We start from the raw sequence: 17,009 nt of genomic DNA on the forward strand, positions 1-17,009 counted from the left end.
CACATCCGCGGAACTGCCCGAACAGGATCCCTTTATCCCTATCTTATTAAAGCGGAGCCTGCCGCTCTCGTGCCCTCTCAAGCACACGCCCGCTACATCCCTCCCTCTCTGTCGTACACACTTACACAAATATACAGACAGAGAAGGTGTGTGTGTGTGTGTGTGGAGGGGGGGGGGGGGGGGTCACAATTCATTTCTTAAAGCATTTCAACCAGCGTTATTTGCTTACCAAAGTATCCGACCATCAACCAGGGGCTGATTTACACAAACAGATATTTTCTGGAAAAAAAAAATTGCTATTTGTGTGAATCCATGTGACAAGGGTTGAATCCCGCAAAATAGCCTTCGACTCAATTTTACTGATGTGATGTAAATATCAACGGTCGCAACTAATTTAGCCCAAAGCATCTACATCAACTTAATATCCTAATAGGCCTATAGGCCTACTCACCATCAGATTTAATAGCATATTTGTCTTTGTCTGTTGCAGTCGGTCGAATGGTGCAATTTTGACAGGTTTTTTGAATGACAATGATGACTGATAGACCACCCTTCTAGTTCACAAACGTGTCGGTTTTTCATTATGACTGTCTGCACTGAATTCCAGTTGTTACCTACAAACGAGTACTTGTTTTTAAATTATGAAGAATAGCTTTATCTTAAAATGTAGACTCAAAGATTAGCCTCCTTTCCACCTGTACAAGATGTAGACAACTGAATCCACAAGTGCACTCTTCACTAGTAAAGCGGTCCATTATAGAACTTTCTAGCCCTAGAAATAAATTAACCAATTGACACATTCCTTTCTGCGGCTGCGCAATGAGGGTCTCTTCGGTGAGATATCTTGAAACGCGAAGTAAGATAGATTGTAATGGCCCGGTGAGGCGCCCGTTGTCTGCGAATGAATTCAGACATTTACAGTATTACTCCGTGACAAAATGATTCTCACGGTGAAGCCACTCCAAGGAAAGGAATGCAACGTCCAGGTATGTTGTACATAGAATAGTAGCAATGGAATGAGTCGATAGACCAATGTTGGCTAGACTTAGCAGTTGTGTTTGCCTGCTTAACGTTAGCGGTCTAGCCAGCTAAAATAAGCAGGATTCAGTCTACGTGGCTCTACTGGACACAAGTGTGTTGTCTCGACTTTGAATAGGAATGCATTTGGATGACAAGCTACCTGCTCTATTAAAACAACTCCGTTGTTTTATCAGCCATTGTAAGAGAAAATGGATTAAAGTATTGGGCTATACCACAGGAGCTACATGCAGCAAATTTAGCTAACTAGAGAGCTAGCTAACTTTGCTTCCTTGTTCGGAACTTGTCACGGTAACACATCATTGTTGAAATGCTAACTAGCGACAACACTCTCCTGATATAAACATGTATTGAGTCATGGAAACTCACTAACATCATAGCGGAAATTAAATTAACAAAGTTGTAGTTAAATTATGTACAAGTTTCGCATAAGATAAATACAAATTACGCAGGGTGGGTAACTAGATTTGCTACCTCGCTTCTAAGCTAAGGATAGCTAACATTCTACCATACACGCAATGTTAACTTAGATTGTTAGTTTATTTTGTGTGTGTCTCTGCTTTAATATACACTGTTAAACTATTGCTAACTCAAAGCAAAGTAAGGAAGTATCAAATCAAGCATCTGAACTGCATTTACTATCCTTGGCATTATTTATTTTAAGAGAGTTAGCCATCTTAATGGTATTCTGTAGACAGTTTAGCCGTGTCAGGTGTGAGAGCTCCGTGGTTCAAGTGTACAGAATAGAATATATCCTGGTGTTTTCCAAACAGGTGTGCTTTCATACACTATTTGGAAGATTCGATGCAGTGTGCGGCATCTTAAGGACCTCAATCTGAAAATAAGTGGCCAAATAGGAAAACATAGGCATATAGAGTGCTGTGTACGTGTTTTAATTAAAGTTGTGTTGATCCTCCCGTGTTTTAAATGCCGCTTTATCTGAAGGTCACAGAAGATGAAAAAGTGTCAACGGTGAAAGAACTGGTCTCAGAGCGCCTGCACATACCTCCAAATCAGCAGCGATTACTCTACAAAGGCAAAGCCCTTGCAGGTATTTATGAGACAAACATAAATGAAAGTGCATAAAAGTAGCCTTGGTATCATACTTGTTTTCGGATCAAGAACCTAAGTCTTGAACACTTCCTCTGTCCAGATGAGCACAGATTAAGTGACTACTCCATTGGGCCAGAGGCTAAACTGAATCTTGTGATCCGTCCTGCTGGAGAGAGAGCTGCTTTGAGTGAACCTGCCCAAGCCAGTGGCAGTGGAGTTTGGCAGTCAGTGGCTGTTGTGCTGGCCAAACACTTCAGCCCTGCAGATGCTGCAAAAGTGCAGGAACAGCTCTATAAGGTACTGTTTGTCAGCGGAGAATGTGCATTTGTATACCAGTATTGGTATCGTCATTATGCTTGTAATGTTCTAGACTCTAATTCAGGGCACTTATGTCGTAATATTTGGTAAAATATAGCCCTGGGCAAAGTTAAAGGTGGGTGTGCCATAAGTTAACTTTTCTAATCAAGTGTCCGGATTAAGACATAACTCCTATCACACAGAGCAGCTGTGAATATTATGTACAGTGTCACTGACCTGATATCACTTTGTTTATTTGATTAGACTGCCAGTAATTTCACTTCTTTTGCATTCACACAATACTTGTCATAATAAAATTGTGTGTGTGTGTGTGTTTATATATACAGTTGAACTGTTCTAATACAATAGGACTGCATTAAAACAACGAAAGCAGTTTGTCCATCCAAAATGCCCATTTGTTGAAGCCAGTATGTAAACTCGGGTGGACCCTCCCTTCCACTTGTTTAATTTCGCTTGCTTTTCTGTTACTTCAGGATTATGAACGCTCAATAAGACAGCTCAGTCTGGACGACATAGAGCGCCTGGCCATTCGCATGCTCCATCCAGAGGTAGACGGCTTGGATGCAGCGTTCATGGACTAAGTAGAGGGAGGTTGGGAACAAGCAACTCCTCCATGACTAACCACATAGCTCAACATGGCAAGGCAAGAGATGACTTTTAAGTTGGACTTTTGGGAGCAAGGCATCCCACACTGGACGTTAGTAAGAAAGCATGCTGAAACGCTATCTAGGCCTTGCAATCTAAAGTAGGGCAAGACTCATAACCTCTGTATTTATTCTTGTTGTAATGTCATTACTGATTTTTTTTTTTTTTTTACAACAATCATAATAAGTTAGTGATTTGGAGCGTTTTGCCAAAGCATTGTTCCAGGATATCTACATAATTTATTTGATAATTCAGTTTTTATGTAAAACCATATACACATAAATGTTAACATTAACAAGGACGATTGATTAAGGGCAATTGGGCTGCCTTGGGTTCTGAGTATGACTGCAGTTGTTATTTGTAAATACTGTGTTATATGAATAAGGAATTAAAAAAAGAGAATGCTTTTTTGGTATTTTACCTTGTCCACCCAAAGAGGTTTTTAAATCATATTTTATTTTGAGTTTGTCACTATTAATAGATTTACAAGAGAGGGCTTCAGGCCAGAATAGAAAGGGCACATATTCTACTTAAGCAAACTTCATGATTTGATTCATTTTGGCATACAAAAAAAATTCATGGAATGGCATTTCACATGTGAAAAGTAAATCAAAGACACAGAAGAACAGCAAAACGAACATGTTGCTTGAGGGAATCTCATGATTCAGTTCTATGTAATCTGCTGGTACAAGAGCTGTTTCATATGGCCATAATCTTTACATAAGTATCCAGGAACTCCTAGTATTCATTTAGAAGACACTGTATAGGGCCAGACTCATTAACAATTTTTTTGTGTGTAAAATACCCTGTTAACCAAATGCTTTCTGGTGAAAGACTCCAACATATTGTGCCTTTTTAATTTGCCAGAGGGCTAGAGGAAATTGTGAGCAACATTGTCGAGGCAACGTTTAACCTTTGACATGTTACTAGGCAGCATGTCTGAATTCCACAGGGCCAGACCCCTGAGCTGCGTTTCACTTCCACTTTCCTGCTGGTCACACTTCCTGCCTCAGCCATGAAATTTCACATTAACGGTTTAAAAAGAAAAAAATATATCACACTAGATCCTACCATTTATTTATTGTTTTGTTTTTAAACCTTGGTTGGTCGTGCCTGTGTCTAGGTTATGGGTAACTGACATTCTAAACAGATCAAGGGGGGGGGGAGGTATTTACTGCTGGAATAGGTTGTAAACAAAATCAAAAGAACAGGGGAAAAAAAGGTGGGAACTGAAGTAATAGGTTAGTCGCATGACGTCTAACATCTTACAGTATGATGATGTGCACAGTACAAAATGAAGTTATTATATCTATGGTTAAATTTGGCTGGATTTCAAGAAAACATCTTAATACATGATCCTCTGAAAGTCGATGCCTAAACATGTCGGGTGTCTGCGCTTCTGGGTGTCTCATTCTTCTCCACCTCTCTGCTTGGAGGAGAAACGCAGAGAAGGTCGGTGGGAGGGGGGAGTGGCAGGTTGTTTCACTTTCAGTCAATCTGCAAGAGGATTCTGAGAGGGTTCATGTTGGATGGGAAGGTTGTCCGCTGGAACTGTCTCTTGGGGTTTAAGATTTGGTGGTGTCTCACCCTCACTGCTGCCGCCCCCGCTGCCCCAACCACTCCCATTTCTTATCCCATCTTCTTCCTCAGCAGCTGCAGCCATCGCTGGACGAAGTCGGCCTGTCGTCCCTCAGCTTGATCTGGTCCGGAAAATCATAGGTCTCCACCTCGGACTCCTAAAATATTAGGAGTAGTCGTGTTTAAATATGAATAAGTCTAAAAAGACATTTAACAGATACCAACTTAATCTGCCTGTTGCGCTAACCTTTAACCGACACCCTTTATCTAAAGCAGGAAGCAGAACATTAAGATTTGCATTTGTAACACCATTCCTTTACCAGACATAGTCATATGCACCGTTTAAAGGAAAACTCCATGTCAAGTCCTATTTTTCATTCTTTTTGGGTACAGGGACAAAAATGATCAAAATCTGTCCAGTAATGAGTAAGAATGTTAAAACCGGCAACCACAAAACGGCTATTCAATAGAATCCACAGTACAAGCATGCACCAAAGAAAAACCAAAAGGAACCCGCTTGTTTTCGCCACTAAACAGCTAATGAATGGTTAATAATGGTTTGACATCAAAGAAAGAAACGATCACTGTAAGTGTACTGTACATTGCTTTGGATGAAGGTTTCTGCGAAATACCTGGCCTTCACCTTTTAAAGAAACTATGAAATGACTGTTTTACCTTTCTCCTCATCTGGTCTCTGACGTAGCACACTATTCAGTCCTTGTGGTCAACTGTGTGGTGCTCAATAAATGCCAATGCCTTTGATAATCAACTACAGGCACTGAATGGTGTGCTACATCAGAGACTGGGTGAAGAGAAAGGTAAAATGCGGAGTGTATTAACTGGCATTTTGTTACAGTTTCTTTACAGTTATTGACGAAAAGAGACACAGGTGTATTTCCTTAAGGATTATATTGGTGATATCCATCACCTCAATCTAAAATTAGGGCCCAGGTAAAAAAAAAACAAGAAGTTTTTCTTTTATTCCCAGTTTAATTTGGCTTCTACATCATAGTAGGCATTTATACAAGTCAACGTACAGCCGTCATCTTCATCCACTATATAACACAGATACCCCCTGAAATCTTTCTGTTGTATTACTGGCACAGCTGTGTTTCAAATTACTATGTAAAGCTTGATTCCTGATCTTACTGTACGACCAACAGGCAAACAATAGGTAAATGTTAGCAATATGCGCTCATGCCCCATTTAGAATTCCTTCTGATCACGTGAGTCAATGCGCTTAGCATATTGTCTATTGAATTGCAGGGACGTTTGGTGTGAGTCTGAGGGTATAGCTACTAATTAAACAGTAACATATAACATAAAAAATTGCCTAGAACTGGTGATTTTAACATCTGACACATATTTGCATGAAAATAAGTCTCTATGGGTACCTGCTTAAGAGCATCTCGTGCAATGGTCTGGAAGGCCTGGTCCACATTGATGGCTTCCTTGGCACTGGTCTCAAAATATGGGATGGCATTTTTACTTTGACACCATGCCTGGGCTCGTTTTGTCGTCACCTGTTCAATACAATCAGATCTGTCCATTTTTATTGGTGTAATACTTCAGTGCAGAATATCCTTCTCATTTACTATCTTATAGGCATTTTTGTATTAAGTCTTTAGAGGTTACGTTAATACACACTGCACATGTAGGTGGGGAACAGTGTATTCCTACAGACCTGCCGGTTTTCCAGGTCGATTTTGTTGCCCAACACCACGAACGGAAAGTTTTCCGGGTCACGGGGGCTAGCCTGGATCAGGAACTCATCCCGCCAGCTGTCAAGAGTCTTAAATGTGTTGGGCGCAGTAACATCGTACACCAGCACGCAGCAGTCGGCCCCGCGGTAGAACGCCACCCCCAGCGACTGGAATCGCTCCTGACCTGCCGTATCCCAGATCTGAGTCACAGAACAGAGGGAAGATGAGTAACTGAAACACCCCATGAGTATCTCAAAAACATTTACACTCAATAACATAACTTAATGCATGGCTTTACAGTCACTCATCACTGGTCTTTTGATACATATGTGATTGTAATATGATCAATACTTATACAGAATGGTGAGAAGCCCCCTTTTTAAAGTGAAATACCTGTGTGAGCTATTTGTAAAACAATGAAACTTATTAAGACATAGGTAAGGAGTAGTTATTGGGTGTGGTTCTTGAGACCTTGAGACGTTTTTATGGTCCTGAGTCATCTGATTGTAAGTGTGCATGACCAATATTGGGTTTCAGTTTCAAAACAGCACCCACCTGCATGGTCACAAGTCTGTCATCCACCATTACTTCTTTGGTAAGGAAATCTGCTCCAATTGTGGCTTTGTACTGATTGCTGAACTTCTTGTTCACATACTGGTTCATCAGAGAAGTTTTTCCAACTCTGTGGGTAACAGTACAAAGTGGAGCTAAAACATCTGTGTATCACTTTAAGCAGTTATGTATTAAAACATGGTTATCAACTGTTCAATTATTGGCCTACTTGGAAGTCCATGTGTAAATCAAAATCACACCTTAATACCACATATCTTTTTTTGGAATAAGACTATTTACCACTCCAGAGAGATAAAACTAATATAAATTGTCACCATTCCAACACCATACTTACCCTGAGTCACCAAGGATTATCACCTTCAAGAGGACTTTCTTTCGGGAGGCCATGGTGTTCTCACTGGAGCTGGGTGAACAAACATCAACTGTCACATTAATTCTTTTAAGATACGTGTCTTATGTTGAAGTGAGGTTTGATAGTATTTATTTACTTGGGAGGAATGCAACAATAAACAAATTGCCCCCGCGGCTTATATGAACTGGTATTTGAGGAGTATCCCGTTATCGGTAGTAGGCTAAATATTAGGTTAAGATAAAGGCCATTTGTTTTGCGAAGATCACATACAATGGGCTGGGACTTGAGCTTACTGCGCAACAACAACACAATGAAGACAACATGAAGCAGGTCAACTTGTCCTCCATAAATAACCTACAGGCTATCTAATTTATAGTCCTTCTACTTCTGCGATGCGAAACTCTTGGATTGAAACGCTGCTAACGCAAGATCACACTGGCCATATAAGAAAAGGAGGTCCTGATAAAAGATAGTGTGGGAAGCCTTCGTCGAATTTAACCAATAGAGCCGGTGCACACTGTTTATGTATATCGTACATTGCGTACATCGGCTGCTGACACCAAATCACTGTCACCAATTTATGACAAGCCAGATATGTGCTATCGGCTAACATCGATTGATAGGCTACAGCAGGAAGACAAAATCACACCATAGACTTACCGTCCGCCTCCACACTGTTAAAAAGACAGATTTTACTGTCGTGATGTTTCCTTGCCTTCAATAGAGAGCTGACAGTCAGTTTAGAAAACTGTTTCTCTAAACTGCAGCGTCAGACGTCTTTTTTCTCACCGTCGGGCCAAACATCAACTGTTTTAGTGAGCGTGTTCCTTACTGAATATGGCTGCATAGTCACAAGGGGTTGACGCACCACTGACATGAATATAATCTGGATAGTCTGCCGTATGGCGGAAACGTTCCCTGCATGAGTGTTCAACCTGTGCGTCAAAATTGTGTTGAAAGTTAAGCTGAAATCCCTGAAAACACTTTTTGGCCTATTTTCTGGTTATAAATGTGATTCATGGTAATTTGTAGTTTAATACCATAACCAACATACTTTGGACTACACAGCCAAGATCAAGAAATAACATAGCCTAACCTATAGGGGGTAAGACCTACGGCGTGCTGGTTGACACAAATGTTGAAATTGTAGACCTCTGTTCCAGACCAGATGTCTTGAATAATTTCATCCGTTTATCCTTACCTGCTATGTGTTGCACAGAGGCAACGACACAAGGTTACTGCTCAGGGAACCACGCCCCGTTGGATCCTCTTGCTGCTGAACCAGTATCTAATCAAGAATGTAAGAATGTCGGACAACAGAAATCAAATATATTACTCATGAAACAATGTTTGGATAAATATTTATAATATTTTATATTAAAATCAGCATTCCGTTAAAATACAATGTACATTATTACATACAGCACACAAAACATAAAACATATGAAATACTTTTAAAAAAGTAGTTTACGAGTCCTACATGTCAATTCATATTGGAATGGAGATTGTAGGAAACAGAAGTGTGGAATTCAAATAACAAATTCATTGACTGAAAAGGGGTTAGACCTATCAGATGTAAGCAATATGCAGTCCTTACAAATTCCATGGCCAATCAGCATGCGTGATCCAAAAGCGGGGTACACCTAATTTACTGTGACAGCAGTGTGTGCGGATGTGAAACAAGTGAGGTCGGGATGAGACGTCCTGCAAGAATTCTTAAGATATAACACACATTTTTTATATATCTTAACGTATAAGTATGCAGTGAAAATCTCAGCTTAGGTTCCATTTAAATCGACTGTTTTCTCTCTGGTAAGGAAACACTCTCTCTTGTTAGCTAGCTAGCTAGCTCACCAGCCAATTTATAATGTCTTACCAGCTTCCTCCTTAGCTGCCCTTGCTAGCTGAGAGCTAGGATACATTTAAACGACTTGCATCCTTACGACGAGAGTAGCAACACCCGGTTGATTGACAATTACCTGATCATCCACGTATCAGCGAAATTGTGCAATCCCAGTGTGTGTGCTATCGATGTGTTGCTTTAACAGTGTTCGTTGACCTATTTAGCATTAGAATAGCATTAGAAACAATCTTCGGGTAGGCTTGCTCATCTTAGCGCGCTTGCTATGGTGCTAACAGGCGCGATTCAGCAACCAATCACTGTGGTACCTCCTTATTCAGTTACTGACACTGTCCTGTGTGTTTTGCATCATGGATTTTATTCTGGTGATATAATTAAGATCCTCCCGTGTGTATTGCATGTGCGATTCTTGTCCGATTTTGGTTTAAGTGTGCTGTGTCACATTCTTTATTCTTATTTATCTTCTAGTCGTAGGCTATCTGTGTCAAATGAGGTTGAGCGAGATGGGCTGTGGGTTGCCTCTTTGACGTTTCACTGTACAAATGGAGGTACTGTCTAGAATATGAATGTAGTCTACTGTTATTGCGATTGAAAAAGGAAAAAAACGAAAGATGAACAAGTCATCTGCCGTCCTAAAAACAATACAGTCTCCCTCCCAAGATTTGGAGTCAACCTGGCCCCAGTTTCTGACTCCCCGTTGGCTTTAGTCAGATAATGCAATCATAAGTGGAGCTCATTGTGTTAAGGATCACAACAAAGCAAACACATTTAATTTGCTTACTGTGTCCCCTGTTTGTTATCTGTTTGCTGTCTGAGGGACATAAGCCTCTTTGTGGTGCGAGATCTCAGTTATCTGCAGGGTATCTGTGACTTGTTGTTGTTGTTAGATTAAAGAATTAGGACATTTTAAACTACCTTGTTGTGCATATTTTAATCTCTCTGACATTCATTAATTATCTATCTGTCTGTCTGTCTCTGTCTCTTGCACACACACACACACACACACACACACACAAATTTGCTCACACACACACACTCACACTCATTCTCCCCTCATTCATTCAAACACACATCTCACTCTTTTCTGCAGGTAGTTCCCAGCTGAGGAGATGGACACTCTGATTCCTGTAATAAACCGTCTGCAGGAGGTCTTCCTCACTGTGGGAGCTGAGAGCATTCAGCTGCCCCAGATTGTGGTGGTTGGATCCCAGGTCAGTCATGGCTGGCCGCTGATTTATAACTAGAGCATAGGCTACATTCATAACTGGCCACATAGCTGACTCATGTCATTATGGCTCGCTAGGCCTGGCTGCCTCAAGGCAACACTGAAATATCTCTAGTCACCAGACACCATATGAATTTTAAGCTAGTGCTGGACTCTGACATGCTCTGACAAGTAATATGCATGCATTGTGCTGTCATTAATATGTATCACAGAGTGAGGCATTTTATTAAAAGTCTTTTTAGTCAAGTAGGAGCCTAATTGCAAGTTGTTTAATAGTTACACAGAATTGTTGAGAGTAAATGACGACTGGTTTCTTGTTGTAGTCAGACTGGTGCGTCTTATGGCAGGAAGTCTGACTCTTGTTCTTCTTCCATGTGCGCTACAGAGCAGTGGAAAGAGCTCTGTGCTCGAGAGCCTGGTGGGGCGTGACTTTTTGCCCCGGGGTACGGGCATTGTCACACGTCGCCCCCTAGTGTTGCAGCTGGTGCATGTGCCCCCACTGGAGGAGAGGCGCAGTCAGGACAACGGTGAGGATGTCCATGTTGTGCTGTTAAGTGCTGTTAACGGACAAGCTGATTGGGTATGATTTGTAGGGTTGATGTGGTATTTTTATAGGCTGAGATACTTGCTGTCACGCTGTTTTCATATTCTGTCTAACCTCTCTTTGCATGCATTCTGAAAGACTTGACAACCCGTTTTACAAGCATAACATTTAATTAATTTCTTCTGTAAAATATTAGATTTTATGTAATGGGAAAGATCTTGATGATCGTTTGGTATATCACAGTAGTATACATCTAATGAAGTGCTTGTCCTTTACAAGGGAATGTACTGTACATTTTTATACCTTTTTAATTGAGGTCTGTCACGGAGTGGTAGTCTTTACAATACCTTTAAATATTCCCCTTTCTCCTTCCCTTTCTTCCTCCTTATTCCATAGGAAACGGGCCAAAACAAAACTCCCAAAACATCTATCCAGGTCTCTGTGTGTACTCTGCTAGAGTTTCTGCATGTACTCACCTTTGTTTCACAGTCCGTCAGTGCTGTCTGCCTTCTGTTCTCTTTGTTTTTGTGTTCCTATGTCAAGCAGTCCTGTGCTGTCTTGTTTTAGTTTTTTTTTTTTCACCTCCGTCTGACTTCACTGACCCTCCCATCCCAAGTTGATTGTTTTGTCACGTTGTCTTGACTACAGTGTGTGAATCTGTTGCTCAGCATTCCTCGCTGTCCACTCACTATCCTCACTCTTTTCTTAGGTATCAAGGCAGAAGAATGGGGTACCTTCCTTCACTGTAAAAACCAGGTACCTTCAGATATATTGGGCCTTGTTATATTTTTCTGTCTTGGATGTAACTGGGTCAAATGCTCAGCAGCAATAATCTTTGTTTAATTTCCCAACGGTAGAAATTCCTGTAGAGATTACACAATTAAAATACAATTAAATGAATTATTTTCTGTTTTGTGCCTCATAGATATTCGACGATTTCTCAGAAATACGCAAGGAGATTGAGTTGGAAACTGACCGTGGCTCTGGTGATGACAAGGTCAGTTTAGAGCCACAGTCATCTCTAAACCCAGTGAACGCACATGCCGGGTCATTTTACTCCTAAGAGTGAACCTTTTGTTGTTGTCTCTCATGCCTTTGTTTTTCTCTTCTCCTCCATCTTGCTTGTACCTCCTGCAGGGCATCAGTACCGAGCCCATCTACCTGAAAATATTTTCCCCAAATGTCCTCAACCTCACTCTGGTGGACTTGCCAGGAATCACCAAGGTAAGCTCAAATATAACTCTAAAAAACAACATCCCATCATAACGAGGTAATTAAAATATTCTTTGACCCTGCAGATAGTCCCAGGTTTTGGGACATGGCCAAGAGAAGTAAAAAGATACCATTATGAGCTTAAATCTGAGACATTGCCTTTTCTGCTGTTGGCAGTGAGTGACTTCGTGTTGAATAAAAGTGTTATGAGAATGATGAAAGTAAGGTCCACCTTTCTCATCACACATTACGCTGTGGCCAGACCAGACAAAAAAAAGCTCTCGATTTGCACACCAAACCGAGTGTGCATTGTTGGTTTTAGAGGCACAGAGTGAGTAAATGTCTTCCCTGCACAGCCGTTCTGTGGTTTGTTTCCACTGTAGTTCTGGCATTTCCCACTCTTTACTTCCTTTTTTCAGCCTAAGAGGTTGACCATAAGGCTTTTGTTCTCAGCAACTAGGCAGATCATTTTAGAGATAAAAACCTGATGACAAAAAAAAAAGGAAAGAAATTACACTTCCACATCTTACTTCAGTTTTTAATCAGTCAGGCTGAGAAATGAAAGTATTAATTTGATGATGTTAAAAGGAGTGGTGGAGGAGTGTGGTGGAAAGTTAGACTGTGAATAACTCCAAGCCACCCTCCACGACCGCGATCCCAGCCTCCGGCCTCCCCCCTCCCAGTGCCTTAGCGAGGCTGTCATCATCCTTATCCTATCAAAAGTCTAAGAAAGATCTGGTTCCCGTTCGAGACGGTTCTTCCTCCTCTCTGTGGCAGGTGCCAGTCGGGGATCAGCCGGAGGACATCGAGGCGCAGGTGCAGGAGATGATCGTGAGCTTCATCTCCAACCCCAACTCCATCATCCTGTGCGTGTCGCCCGCCAACTCGGACCTCGCCACCTCGGACGCGCTCAAGTTGGCCCGAGAAGTTGACACAGATGGTGAGGAGGGTGCCCACGGCCTCCCCTGTGCACTCTGCCCCACTCCAAAGGGCTTTGTGTTCCTTTCACTCTTTCTTGTGTGTGTGCGCCACTCTTTTTTGGTTCTTGTGGGAATCGTGGAACCCTTTTGATGTTTGTTTTTGCTCAATGACATTTTAAAGGGACATTACAGATTTAAGGCCAGTCTGTATCTGTATCTCACATCTTTCACTACAGTGAAATATCAAACAGTACTTGGGGGTGGGGGAATGCACTTATGTTGGTCAGTGATGTGAAATAAGTAACTGTACTTTGCAGAATACTTTCTTGAAACGATGGATTTGACTTTTTGGATTCCAGAACTTAGTGTGTCAGTTAAACTGTCAGTTGTTTGTTGTTGTGAACTGATGACTGTCCTGATCTGTCTGTGTCTGTGTCTGTGTGTGTTTGTGTGTGCACGTGCGCAGGTCGCAGGACTCTGCTGGTGGTCAGTAAGCTGGACCTGATGGACGCGGGCACCGATGCTCTGGAGGTGCTTCTGGGCAGAGTCATTCCAGTGCGGCTGGGGATCGTGGGTGTGGTGAACAGGTTTGTTTCCACAGCGTTCAGTTTATTTATTTTTTTTCTAATTCCAAAGTTCTGACTCACAGTTGTACATTCTAAATTCTAAATGTTCATCCGTCTGACGATAACGTTTTTTCTTTTTTTGTTACATTGGTTGTTAGGCACGTTTTATCCTATTTCCCCTTAAGAAAACGTCCCGAGGCCAATTCTGTGGACGAAATTGAAAGCTTATCAAACATTAACGTCTTTTCATGTGGGAAATGTGTTATGTAATTTAATTCACAACTGCTGATTGAAATGAAAATGTCTTGGTCACTTGGCTCATAGTATTACAGCTGGTTAATTAAATCAGTATCTCACCAGTGCTGACTGACATCCACCAATGTAGTACTTTCTTTTTCCTCTGCCCCTGGTCACCCAAATTAAAAGCCAAAGCCAGGCCCTGAATGATAACTGCGAGAATAGTCCTTCTTTTTGTCTCCCCTTGTTTCTCTCTCGCTCTCTTTATCTTCCTCCCCGCCCTCTCTCTGTTTCTCTCTCTCTCTCTCTCTCCCTCCTCTCTCTGTTTCTCTCTCTCTCTCTCTCTCTCTCTGTTTCTCTCTCTTTACTCTCTCTCCCTCTCTCTGTCCCTCCCCCCCCCCCCTCTGTGTCCCTGTCAATTGCTCCAGCTTAGCCCCACACTGCTGGAGGGCCAGAACGAGAGCAGTACAATGTTGAAGTAATTTGACCGCGCTCTTGCCCTCCACCTCTCTACTGCCACTTTGCATTGCAAACTTAATTTGACAACCCACCCGTCCGCCCCCAGGCGCAGGGCTCTTGCAAGGCCCCATGCAGTCCAGTGTTCGGCGTGAGCTGTTTTTATTGTAGCAGAAAGTCTGTTTAATAATCGATCCGTGGGCAGATTGCAATCAGAGAGCTGAATTTCATAGTGGCGCGAGGTCGATGTGTGGCAGCAGTTCGTTTTGTAGGCAGTGATTGGGGGGGGGCTGCAGTCTAGGCAACATGGATGCCAGGCAATGTACAACTGAGAAGATGACAAGAGATGTGGAAACCCATGGGGGGAAGGGACTTTAGGTAGTGATATGAGAGGCAGAGATTATGAACAGGCGAGATGGAGAGAGATTGTGAGGAAGTAATGTGCTTGAGATTAGATAAAGATAAGATAAGAACAAAATCCTCCTTATTGATACCACACAGATCAGTTAAAGTGGCACAGAAGCAAGGACAGTACAAAAGAACCAAGGCTCTTAGTGGAACTAGAGAAATACTAGTTTCTTTCCCCCCCGAATATCGTACAAAAGTTACTACATTTTAGTGGAACTATATGAACTAATCTGCAACGGTGTTTAAAGGTCAAAGTCTAGCAGTTCTTCTCTATCCCAAGCCCTAAACAAATAACTGTGATAAAGAGAATTATAGCATCCATGCAAAATTACTCAATCGCGTGTAAGGTGTGTGAAGAGACTATGAATGTGTTTTACATAGGTGAGTTCATGGATGACCAGTGACATGGGTCTCTTTCGCTAGCGATCAGAATCATTGATCATGTTGTGGTCGCATTTTTATCTTGATTCACCCCACCCACCCCATGTCATCACCCACAGGAGCCAACATGACCTGAACACCAACAAGAGTATGGCAGACTGCGCCAAGGACGAGCACGCATTCCTGCAGCGGCACTACCCGTCGTTGGCGTCGCGGTGCGGCACACGCTACCTGGCGCGTACGCTCAGCCGCCTGCTCATGCACCACATCCGCGACTGCCTGCCCGAGCTGAAGAGGCGCGTGACGGTGCTCAGCTCCCAGTACCAGGCGCGCCTCAGCGACTACGGCCAGCCAGTCGAGGACCACAGCGCCACGCTGCTGCAGATCGTCACCAAGTTCGCCTCCGACTACTGCAACACCATCGAGGGCACGGCGCGCTACATCCAGACCACAGAGCTGTGAGTCGGGGGAAAAAAAAATAACGTGTTAATTCAATACAAACACATACATACATACACACACGCCTGCGCACACTCACAGTGCGTGAACACAGACGTACACACTCTCCACAGGGAGATCTTTCTCTAACGGCCTGTTTAAATCAGTGCCAGTGCCTCGCACCGTCACTCACACAGAACACACAAATGCACATACAGTGCGCATGCATATACATACACACCCACACACACACAGTGCACAAACATATGGACACAAATATCCAATCACACACACACACACACACACACACACACACACACACACATCTACACAAACATATTCCCACACACACAGATACAATACAAAAAAATGGGCACATATTTACACACGCAGGATATACATGGATGCACACATCATATATGCAGATTTAAAAACACATACAGATGCTCCCGCACAGGCCTATAAAGATATGCACACAGATTTACTCTCCACAGGGAGATCTTTCTCTAACGGCCTGTTTAAATCAGTGCCAGGCTGATCACGATCACGACCTTCAGCTCATATACTGTTCTGAAGTAAAAGCTGATCGGTAAATATGTCTGAAAGAAATGAAACTACTGAGCCATGCTGGACTTGAATCTCAAAGAATCAATCATTATTCTCTGCAGTAAGGTACACGTTTTGTGTTTTCTACAGAAATATGCTTAGTGACTACAAATGGAGCAAAACTTTTTTTATCCTTGAACATGCACCTCAGCAGAAAGTTTGTTGCCAACTTTGATTTTGTTCTACATCAGAGGGAATTTTAAATGGTTCTGTGTCCTGATAACCTGAAATTGATTTGTTTCCCCAAATTGAAACATGTCAAGCAGACAGCAGAACTGGTGAAGTTCAGTACTCACGGATCTTGCCTGTCAGGCTTTTTCATATGGACCAGGACTGATAGTATTTGATGGTTCCCAGTTAGGTTGTGTATGTTCGTCTTTGAACAAGTCCATGCGTATGTCTGTACACATAGGTATGCATGGAAGTGTGTGTGCGCACACACATTCTCAATCACTGTGTGCCTGTCTCACTGTGTGCCTGTCTCACTGTGTGCCTGTCTGACTGATCGCCTGTCTCACTGTTCGCCTGTCTCTCAGCTGTGGGGGAGCACGAATCTGCTACATCTTCCATGAGACGTTTGGTCGCACGCTGCAGTCCATCGACCCCTTGGGCGGCCTGACGGACCTGGACGTCCTCACAGCCATACGCAACGCAACGGTAACGGCCCATTACTGTTCACCTTCATCCCCCTATGTGTGCAGGCTTGTGTGAATAGATGGTAACGAGCAGGTTATAGTGGGATTGGAAGTTTGAAACTTCTCCAGTCCATGCTGTACGTCTGAGTTTTGTGTCTCAGTGTGTATTATATTATATTATAGTGTTGAGTTGTGTGTCTGTTAAATAAGGGCTCAGTGTGTTGTATATGATATTATAGTGTTGAGTTGTGTGTCTGTTT

General features: G+C 42.4%; 3 protein-coding genes across 3 annotated transcripts in view; 2 read left to right on the top strand and 1 right to left on the bottom strand.

Annotated features, from left to right (window-relative positions):
* Positions 1-844: 844 nt before the first annotated feature.
* ubl4a (ubiquitin like 4A) lies at positions 845-3,460 on the top strand. Its single transcript, XM_080852091.1, has 4 exons — positions 845-986; positions 1,984-2,089; positions 2,192-2,388; positions 2,883-3,460. Exons 1-4 carry the CDS (start codon positions 939-941, stop codon positions 2,988-2,990), a joined length of 459 nt encoding a protein of 152 aa, XP_080708217.1. The 5' UTR covers positions 845-938; the 3' UTR covers positions 2,991-3,460.
* Positions 3,461-3,472: 12 nt separating this feature from the next.
* rab7b (RAB7b, member RAS oncogene family) lies at positions 3,473-8,076 on the bottom strand. Its single transcript, XM_080852090.1, has 6 exons — positions 7,921-8,076; positions 7,243-7,311; positions 6,891-7,017; positions 6,317-6,535; positions 6,027-6,155; positions 3,473-4,790 (listed from the first exon to the last, which is right to left on the bottom strand). Exons 2-6 carry the CDS (start codon positions 7,293-7,295, stop codon positions 4,701-4,703), a joined length of 618 nt encoding a protein of 205 aa, XP_080708216.1. The 5' UTR covers positions 7,296-7,311; positions 7,921-8,076; the 3' UTR covers positions 3,473-4,700.
* Positions 8,077-8,937: 861 nt separating this feature from the next.
* LOC308376174 (dynamin-1-like protein) overlaps positions 8,938-17,009 on the top strand; it is a 21,804-nt gene continuing 13,732 nt past the window's right edge. The window contains exons 1-11 of the mRNA XM_080852450.1: positions 8,938-9,072; positions 10,212-10,332; positions 10,732-10,873; positions 11,287-11,325; positions 11,600-11,646; positions 11,816-11,887; positions 12,028-12,114; positions 12,880-13,042; positions 13,489-13,609; positions 15,190-15,528; positions 16,651-16,771. Of these exons, the coding sequence (XP_080708576.1) occupies positions 10,231-10,332; positions 10,732-10,873; positions 11,287-11,325; positions 11,600-11,646; positions 11,816-11,887; positions 12,028-12,114; positions 12,880-13,042; positions 13,489-13,609; positions 15,190-15,528; positions 16,651-16,771 (1,233 nt within the window). The 5' untranslated portion in view covers positions 8,938-9,072; positions 10,212-10,230. The remainder of the gene's footprint in view (positions 9,073-10,211; positions 10,333-10,731; positions 10,874-11,286; positions 11,326-11,599; positions 11,647-11,815; positions 11,888-12,027; positions 12,115-12,879; positions 13,043-13,488; positions 13,610-15,189; positions 15,529-16,650; positions 16,772-17,009) is intronic.

This window comes from Sprattus sprattus (assembly GCF_963457725.1).
Source record: "Sprattus sprattus genome assembly, chromosome: 15".
NCBI lineage: Eukaryota > Metazoa > Chordata > Actinopteri > Clupeiformes > Clupeidae > Sprattus > Sprattus sprattus.

Excerpts from the sequence above, each read along its gene's own strand:
- ubl4a (XM_080852091.1), top strand. The coding sequence starts at position 939 with ATGATTCTCACGGTGAAGCCACTCCAAGGAAAGGAATGCAACGTCCAG. Across the intron at positions 2,090-2,191 it reads CAAAGGCAAAGCCCTTGCAG|ATGAGCACAGATTAAGTGAC; the intron begins GTATTTATGAGA and ends TCCTCTGTCCAG. Across the intron at positions 2,389-2,882 it reads TGCAGGAACAGCTCTATAAG|GATTATGAACGCTCAATAAG; the intron begins GTACTGTTTGTC and ends CTGTTACTTCAG.
- rab7b (XM_080852090.1), bottom strand. The coding sequence starts at position 7,295 with ATGGCCTCCCGAAAGAAAGTCCTCTTGAAGGTGATAATCCTTGGTGAC. Across the intron at positions 6,536-6,890 it reads ACAGACTTGTGACCATGCAG|ATCTGGGATACGGCAGGTCA; the intron begins GTGGGTGCTGTT and ends TCTGTGACTCAG. Across the intron at positions 6,156-6,316 it reads TCGACCTGGAAAACCGGCAG|GTGACGACAAAACGAGCCCA; the intron begins GTCTGTAGGAAT and ends TGTATTGAACAG.